Genomic DNA, 9,609 nt, shown 5'->3' on the forward strand with positions numbered 1-9,609 from the left:
AACAAAATACTTTGCCAGTACTGCCTGACTGGCCCTCGTGTCGGTGGCATGTAAAAGCACCTACTACACTCTCAGAGTGGTTGGCATTAGGAAGGGCATCCAGCTGTAGAAACTCTGCTAGATCAGATTGGAGTCTGGTGCAACCATCTGGTTTGCCAGACCTCAGTCAAATCGTCCATGGAAAGCAGACGTTAAACGATGATGATGATGATGATGATGATGGTCTTTGTTGACTTGGCCAAGGCCTTTGATGTACTGAATTGTGAGGCACTCTGGAAAATTTGATCAAAAGCTGGACTTCTTGATAAAATGATAAAGGTAATCGTATCCCTGCATAAAGGAATGATGGCAACAATGGTATCTAGTAGTCAATATTGAGGGGCATTTTCTGTTGCCACTGAAAGCAACAGGGATGTGTTTTAGCCTCTGCACTTTTTTCCATATTCTTTTCAATGATGATCCAACATGCTATCAGGGATTACTATGATGGTATAAAATTCCAGTTTTGCACAGAAGGAGGTCTGTTTAACATGAAAGGACAAAGTTTCAGATCAAAGAAAAGACCAAGAAAGAGATCCTGCATGGCTTTCTGTTTTCTGCTGACTGTGCTTTGATTTCTCACACATTTAAAGGAATTCAGGAAACAGTTGACAAATTTACTATGGCAGCTTGTGCATTTGGACTGACTGTTTGTATCAAAAAGACTGAAGTTTTATTCCAGCCAAGGCCTGGAGCAGGACATACTCAAGATTCAAACATGATGATAAGCAAACAAACCATTCAAATGGATCAGGTCATTCAAATATCTTGGAAGTGTAAACTTTAAGAGTATTCTCGACGATGGAAATCAATGTTAGAATAGCTAAGGCATCAAGTGTTTTTGGAAGACTTGCCCATCATTTGTGGTGTGAACACAGTGTGAGTCTGAAAATGAAAGTAAGTGCATACGAATCTTGTATTTTGAGCACACTTTTGTATGAGCAGAAGCATGGATTTCATACTACAAACATATAAAGAAACTTGAAACCTTCCACGTGTGCTGTTTGCACAACACTTGCAACATATAATGACAAAATAGGATATCCAATACCAAAATCTTAGAAAAATGTGATTTCTCAGTATCCAAAGCATGCAGATAGTTAGAACATGTTTCAATGAAAAATGACCGAATTCCAAAAATTCTTTTGCATGGACAACAAGTGGAGGGATATTGTGGCAAAGAAGATCTCTCCTTAAGTAATTTGAAGCAATCACTAAAATCTCCACAGCTTAACCTGGCATCTTGAGAAAGTCATTATTGCCTAGATTGATCTGCATGGTGTAAAATGTGTCATGATGCATCCAGTAACGCGTCTCTCTCTCTCTCTCTCTCTCTCTCTCTCTCTCTTTCTCTCTCTTTTTCTCAGTCAATCACTCACTCAAAAAAGATGCAGGGAAAATATAAATTTTAAAAACGTATGCTGTTACTCTTTCCCTCACACACACACACACAGACTCTTTACTCTTTTACTCGTTTCAGTCATTTGACTGTGGCCATGCTGGAGCACCGCCTTTAGTCGAGCAAATCAACCCCGGGACTTATTCTTTGTAAGCCCAGTACTTATTCTATCGGTCTCTTTTGCCGAACCGCTAAGTTATGGGGACATAAATACACCGGCATCGGTTGTCAAGCAATGCTAGGGGGACACACAAAGACACACACACACATATATATATATATATATATACATATATACGACAGGCTTCTTTCAGTTTCCGTCTACCAAATCCACTAACAAGGCATTGGTCGGCCCGGGGCTATAGCAGAAGACACTTGCCCAAGATGCCACGCAGTGGGACTGAACCCGGAACCATGTGGTTGGTAGCAAGCTACTTACCACACAACCACTCCTGCTCCTACAGAGCGTACATTTTTAAAATTTATTTTTCCTCGCATCTTTTTTTGAGTGAGTGATTGGCTGAGAGAAAGACAGAGGTGTGTGTTGTCGGAAAGAGAGAGAAAGTATGTGTTGCTATGTGTGTGTGTGTGAGAGAGAGAGAGAGCGAGTGAGAGAGAGATAGAGAGAGATAGCGTAAATTTTATTTACTTTTTCTTGCATCTCTTTTTAGTGAGTGTGTTTGACTGGGTGAAAGAGAAGCGTTACGCTATCTCTCTCATTCATTCAAAAAGGATGCGAGGAAAAATAAATAAAAAAAAAATATACGCTGTCATATTTTCTCTGTCTCACACACACACACACACACATATATACACACTTTTGAGGTTAGTGATAGAAGAGATCCTATAGATGAAAGGCGAGCTGGCAGAATCGTTAGCACGCCGGGCGAAATGCGTAGCCGTATTTCGTCTGCCGTTACGTTCTGGGTTCAAATTCCGCCGAGGTCGACTTTGCTTTTCATCCTTTCGGGGTCGATAAATTAAGTACCAGTTACGCACTGGGATCGATGTAATCGACTTAATCCGTTTGTCTGTCCTTGTTTGTCCTCTCTGTGTTTAGCCCTTTGTGGGTAGTAAAGTAATATATATTTAATTTGGTGTAGGAGTCAAGGTAGTCTCAGTATAACGGGAAGCTTTATGAAAATAGACAAAAGAGGAAGGCAGGTGGGAAACAAACAAACAATTGTATTAGTATGGCGCTCAGGAAATATAAATAAAACAAGTCTTTAACGTTTCGAGCCTACGCTCTTCAACAGAAAGATACACAGAGAGAAAAAAAACACAGAAAGAAGGAGAGAAAAAAATGCGTGCAGTAACTAACGAATCAACATGTCATTTTCTCTCTCTTTCACTTTATGCTGACATCAAACGAAATGTACATTTCCAGTCACAAAAAAAAACCAAATAAATAAATTTTTTTAATGGAATTTACCGAAAGCTGTACCTTAACAGCTGATTGATCATTGACATCTCAAAACAAAAGATCGCCTATATTGTAAACAAAGCGACCATGGGCCACTGATTTGCAGCAAGCAAAATAGCAAGTTACAACTCTGATCTTTGCTTGATATTTTACAACTAGCTATTTTGCTTGTTGCAAATCTGTGACCAATGGTCGCTGGAGCAGACTTTTAGCTATTGCTATGGCAACCAGGTGCTCGCAACTGAAGATGAGCCAAATAGCTTGGAACTGAGTTAGTCTCACGATACTATAATCTGCTAGAAGATGGTAGGGGATTCACCCCCTCCCCCTGCAAGCAATATATATTGTATATAACAGGTGCAGTGTTGCACTGATAACCAGCTGGCAGAATATTTGCCTGGAGTTAAAATAGTAGTAACATTGAACACCTACTTTGATGTGGCGACTAACTTTACGTTTTATACACACACACAATCTTTATACCACAAAAGTTAAATGTTCCAATAAAATATTACATCAAGAGCTTACCAATGTATTTTCCATGTATTCTGTATTATATTATACTCACATTATCAATATAGACAATATAAATCATCTTTTAAAGACAGTACAAATATAAACATGTTTATACAAATCTATGTTTGAATTATAGTGAAAAATTTCCTCTAAACTCAAAATGCTAACGACATTTTTCTATTTTACTGCAGTATATGTGTGTGTGTGTGTGTGTGTACGTACGTACGTACGTACGTATGTACGTACGTACATACGTACGTACGTACATACGTACGTACATACGTACGTACGTACATACGTACGTACGTACATACGTACGTACGTACATACGTACGTACATACGTACGTACGTACATACATACGTACGTACATACATACGTACATACATACGTACATACATACATACATACATACATACATACATACATACATACATACATACATACATACATAGTGGTTAAATGTGTGTATCAGGTGAACAGATGCAAAAGGAATGTGTATGCCTTTGAAGTAAACAAATGAGTGAATCGTTTGATAGTTAAAAAATATTTTATTCACTGGACTTAATTTATCGTTGGTACACATAATTCTTCACTACATGCAAAATGTTGACAACTGCTACGAGTTGCTAGAAATAGAAACAGGGTACATTTGTGGAGGTGATATGTCAGAAATGAATATGTTTGTGTGTGTGTGTGTGTGTGTGTGTGTGTGTGCGCGCGTAGTTCATCTGAGACAGTAGTCAACCGTGGAACTTCGAAATTTCTCTCGGTCTCTGCGGTCTGCCAAAATCTTCCGTCGTGTCGTAGACCTTTCTCGTTTGCTTGCTAGGCCGTTCTTCTTGTCTGTTCCTCTGTTGACCACCGTATTTATAATACTCGTGGCAGCTAGAAGGACAGACATACAGCAGCAGAGTTTGTACCTAAATAGGTCAGCTCCTGTCCATTTGAACTTCGCCTGACATGGCTGAGGTCATAGGTCAAAGGGAGATCACTTTTTGACAGAGCAAAGAAAACTTTTTTCGCGTCTGTTGATCGTGGTGGTTTGGACGACCGAGAATTATTAGATTCGGTTTCGAATCAAGGCTTGGAGAAGGAAGTATTAATTTTTACACTACCCCCACTTCTAGTGAGAAAGCCAAAGAGATTGAACGATATTGGAAATGTTATTTTTTGTGTGTATGCTGAAAAAATTTACACTGTAACAGACAAATGAACTTATGTCAAAAACATGGGATATAAAAATATGAAGCAAAGATTTACTGTTGGTGTGTGCTATATGGTGGGTAATACATATATGTGTCCAGGCAGAAACATGTTGACGCGTTGAAAGAGATGTACGTCTATTGATTACTCAACCCACTAGAGGTCTAATAGAGACAAGGTATCTTTCAGTGGCGCAAAAGATCAAATGATAGCACACATGAGAATGTGTGCAAGCATACAGGTAGCAAAATATTTTTACAAGAAGGCAAAACATTATAAAAAGAAAGCAAAACATATGTACATACAAAAAAATAAAAGAAATGTTCATCGAAAAAGTTCGTTAGTGAAATGTTCAGTAAATGTTCATACAGAAAGTTTTTCGTTGACGTGGAACAATGTTTTTGTTTTCCTTTTTTTTCTTTATGCATATAAAATGTTCGTTGATTTCTTTGGATTTATATGTGGGTAATGCAGTCATGTGAGTTATGTATGCATTTCATTTAAGAAGATGGGTAGGTTAAGAGTTCGGACTTACCCGAAAATCTTGCACAAACTTTGCGGGCCATCGAACTGTTCTTCCCGATTTGGTGTGCCGGTGTTGTGCAGAATCTGTGGTGTTTGCTGGAGTTGGTAAGTCCGTTCGAGGAACGGAGGGAAATGAATGTAAGTCCTCCTCGATTAAGGCTTTTTTCAAACGATCAATCGATACCGTATTTCGTTTACCTCCAATATCGAGAATGAAATACTTGGGTTCTCTTTTGATAACTTTGTAGGGCCCGGAATATGGTGGCCGAAGTTGAGTCCAAGTGTTGATGTATTTTGGGACATGTGAAACGACGTTCTGTTGTCTGGGGCCTGCAGGTGACAAATGCGACATGGATGTCCGTAATCGGTGCACATATTGTGCTAGGTCTGGAAAGTCTTGTGATGAAACAGGTTCCATCATCTGCCCAGGTAAGGTGAGTGCTGTGCCATAGACGAGTTCAGTCGGAGTACATCCAAGTTCCTCCTTAACCGTGGATCGAATACCAAGGAAGATGAGGGGGTGATGTTCCAGCCAGTGAGAACTGTCTGAAGATGCTTTAAAAGATGCCTTGAGTTGGCGGTGAAAACATTCGACCATGCCATTTGCTGCAGGGTGGTAAGCCGTAGTGCGGGTGTGTTTACACCCGAGGAGATGAGTCAACTCGGTGAAGAGGTGAGAATCGAACTGACGTCCTCTGTCAGTGTTGATTGTTGCAGGTGTGCCAAAACACGAAACCCATTGTGATATCAGCGTTTTGGCGACCGTTTCCGCCGATTTGTCAGATAAGGGCCAAGCTTCGGGCCACCGCAAAAAACGATCCACGCAGGCAAGCAAATGTCTATAATTCTGCCAAGGTGACAGAGGTCACACGATGTCAATGTGAACGTGCTGAAATCGTGTGTCGGGTTGCGAAAAAGAACCGACTTGTGATTTTATGTGCCGGTAGATTTTCGCTTTTTGGCACGCGACACAGCACTTGGTCCATTCTCTGATATAATTGTTGATACTGGTCCACACAAAACGGGTCGATATCAGCTTTTGAGTGGAGCGAATACCAGGATGTGACAGAGAATGCAGAGCAGAGAAACCCTCTCGACGATGTTTCTGTGGTATATAAGGCGTTGGTGACCGGTGGAGATATCACACCAAATATGGGCCGTGGACAATGGTACCGGAACATGCTTAAATTTCAGAGATGATGAATCCCCGAGCTTTAGAAATTCTTCGTCATTCTCCTGGTCAGCTGCTATACGTGCCAGATCAATTGTAGCAGTGGTGTGGATAGCATTGATCTGCGTGCGTGAAAGTGCATCGGCTGTTAAGTTGGTCATCCCTTTGATGTGGCGTATATCCGTTGCATACTGCGATATAAAATCGAGGTGGCGAATTTCTCTCGGCGAGTGGTGATCCAGCTTGGTATTAAATGCATATATCAGTGGTTTGTGGTCGGTATATATGGCAAAACTGGTACCTTCTAGCATGCGTCGGAAATGCTTAACGGCCAGGTATTCCCGACTGAATGTGCTGTATTTCGTTTCCGCAGGTTTTAACCGCTTAGAAAAGGACAACGGTTGCCATATGCCGTCAACAAGCTGCTGTAGTACACCCCCAACTCCGGAATCGGATGCATCAACGAATATACACAGTGGGGCGTCTGGTTTTGGATAAACCAACATAGTAGCGTTGGATAACACTTTTTTCAGGGCAGCGAAAGAGGCAAGTTGATCTTCATTCAGGGCAATATTCGTATTTTTGTGGGTTCGCTGACGTAGCAAATCCGTGAGCGGTTGTGCTATCTCAGTGAGGTGGAGTATGGACCTTCATTCTAGACCAAGATATTCCCTTAATTTGCGGAGAGATGTGGGTGGTGGAAAATCCACGATGGCCTTGACTTTCTCGGGAAGAGGACGAATGCCATCCTTATCGAAGATGTGCCCGAGAAAATGAAGGGAAGCAACTCCGACCGAACACTTGCTGGAGTTGATAACACCGTATTTACGCAGGCGTTCGAATAGCAAGTGAAGATGTGGGTCATGTTCTTCGTCCGAGCTACTGGCCATGAGTATGTTGTCTATGTAGGCATAGACGAAAGGCAAACCTCTAGTAACCATGTCGATAAACCTTTGGAACGTCTATGTCACGTTGCGTAAAACGAAAGGCATACGTAGGAATTCAAACATATCGAAAGTTGTAGTAACTGCCGTTTTGGGTATGTCCGCAAGTTCCACTGGGATTTGGTCGATTTTGGAAAAGATGTGAGCTCCATGCAGCGAGCTAGAAAAATCCTGCAAATAGGGGATTAGATATGCATCACTTACAGTAGAGTTGTTCAGCGATCGATAATCACCGCAGACTCGCCAATCGGTCGATGATTTTGGGGGGACGCAGTGTATCGACGAGGACCAGTTGCTGCTGGATGGGTGGATGATTCCAAGGTCGAGCATGTGCTGGAATTCCCGATTGACGGCCTTGAGACGATCAGGTGGTAATCTTCCGGGTCTTGCAGCAACAGAAGAAGAAAGAGAAGGGAAAATGAGAAGGAATGTAGGTAGTATGATAGTAGTAGGGTGGTGCTAAATGGTCAAGTGACCTAAAAGTGACTCGTTATGGATTATAGCAGTGATTGGGACTGTTTTTTAACGAATTATTGGGAATCTCTTGAGTGTATCATTTTTAATGTTTGCGTGTGCGTTTGTGTTATTCTAAGGACGTCGTGGATATGTCGTTTGTTGTAGACGCGTTCAAAAGGGGTCTGTATTTTGTAATAAAGAGAGTCTCTTTACTAATTCGTTGGCTACAGGTTGTATCGTCCCTGAATTGGTAGAGGGGAAAATTCTGAAACTTGGATTTTTTTTGTTGGCTGAATGTCATTTTTCTGTTTTGGGGGATTTTGATCTGGGATCTGTGCAGAGCAGGTTTGTGTGCATATCAGGTTCTCCAAAGCACATGTGAAGTTGCTTTTCACTGAAACGTTGTCCCTGTTTGAAGGAGAACTCTGATCCCTCAATTAAATTGATGCATTTCCCACAGTTGGGTCTTCCACATTTTTTACTGACGGCTTCTGTGTTGTTGTTGAGCGTATTCGGGCTTGTATTAGGACACTTTTCATAGATTTGGGTTGTCTTTTGCTTTTTATGATGGTGTGTGTTTGGAGGATTAAGTTCATTCTGTGATCCTTTTTTAGCAGGGAATGTTTTGAAGGATAGTGTCGAAGGCTTCATTGTTAAGAAGGTTGTGTGTGGAGAGGTATGGTCTTCTAAAATTGAGGACCCAAACGAATGAAGATAAAGTAAAATCCACCGATGAAGAGATCAACCAAGAAATTAGCAAAATGACCCAAGACCCCGATCAAGATAAGATCTCCAAACTATGGAAAGAGGTTTGTGATAAAGAAGAACTGAAATCTTTCCAACGCAGGAAGAAAAGCGTCTCTTGGTTCTCAAACTATGAAACCATCTTTCAAACAGATTAAAATTGCATTATAGGAATATAAATCAATATTAGTTATTATTTAGATTAAATATATAGTAAGATTTAATTTGAATAAATAATTATACAAAATATAAGTCCTGGGGTCGATTTGATCCACTAAGCGCGGTGCTCCAGCATGGCCACAGTCAAATGACTGAAACAAGTAAAAGAATATATTATTTATTTTATCTCTTACACACACACACACACACACACACACACACACACACACACACACACAGTTTTTGAGACTAACCTAGAAACAGGGCTGCTAGATAGCTGAAACAATTTTTTCTGGTAAGTACAGTCTTTTCGGAGTATTCTTGCTCATTTTCATGATTCTGATATTTTACTTTTTTTTTTGCTGCAGATTTTTGAATAAACAAAAAGTGTCGAGGTTACAAGGAAAACTGAGTATCGTGCTGTCATAAAGTACCTTCATTCGAAAGGCATGACTCCATCAGAAATCCATGAAGATATGGTGAGAACCGTAACAGACAATTTTCCGTCATATGCAACAGTCAAACACTGGGTAAATGAATTCAAGCATGGCAGGGAGAGTGTGGAAGATGATCCCAGACCAGGGAGACCAACGGCAACCACCAAGGACAACCTAGACGATCGCCAAATATCATGTCGTTAGATAAACGAGAGACTGGGCATCTCAATTAAAAGAGATGACAACATGACAAAACGTTTCCGCAAGGTGGGTCCCTCACTTTTTGACTCCTGAAAAGAAACGCACCAACGTCTTAATTCCATTAAAGTTCCGGACAGGTATCCAATACCTAGCCTACACGATTTCTCATCATCATTTCACGGCTGCACAACTTTTTCTAAGGTAGACCTCGTAGACGATATTCCTAAGACAGCCATCATCACTCCTTTGGGTTCATTCGAATTTCTGTCCATGCCTTTTGGACTCAGGAATACGACAAGCACATTCCAGAGGTCTATCAACGATGTTGTTCGTGGTTTGCATTTCGTCTTTGCTTATATCGATGATCTGCTTATCGCAAGTTCTATTACA

The 9,609-nt window shown here is 40.8% G+C and overlaps 1 protein-coding gene across 1 annotated transcript; it reads right to left on the reverse strand.

Moving 5' to 3' along the window:
- Nucleotides 1-870: 870 nt before the first annotated feature.
- LOC115217689 lies at nucleotides 871-5,705 on the reverse strand. Its single transcript, XM_029787441.1, has 3 exons — nucleotides 5,118-5,705; nucleotides 3,430-3,456; nucleotides 871-924 (listed from the first exon to the last, which is right to left on the reverse strand). Exons 1-3 carry the CDS (start codon nucleotides 5,703-5,705, stop codon nucleotides 871-873), a joined length of 669 nt encoding a protein of 222 aa, XP_029643301.1.
- Between the last annotated feature and the right edge of the window lie 3,904 nt (nucleotides 5,706-9,609).

Source organism: Octopus sinensis, linkage group LG11 (assembly GCF_006345805.1).
Source record: "Octopus sinensis linkage group LG11, ASM634580v1, whole genome shotgun sequence".
NCBI lineage: Eukaryota > Metazoa > Mollusca > Cephalopoda > Octopoda > Octopodidae > Octopus > Octopus sinensis.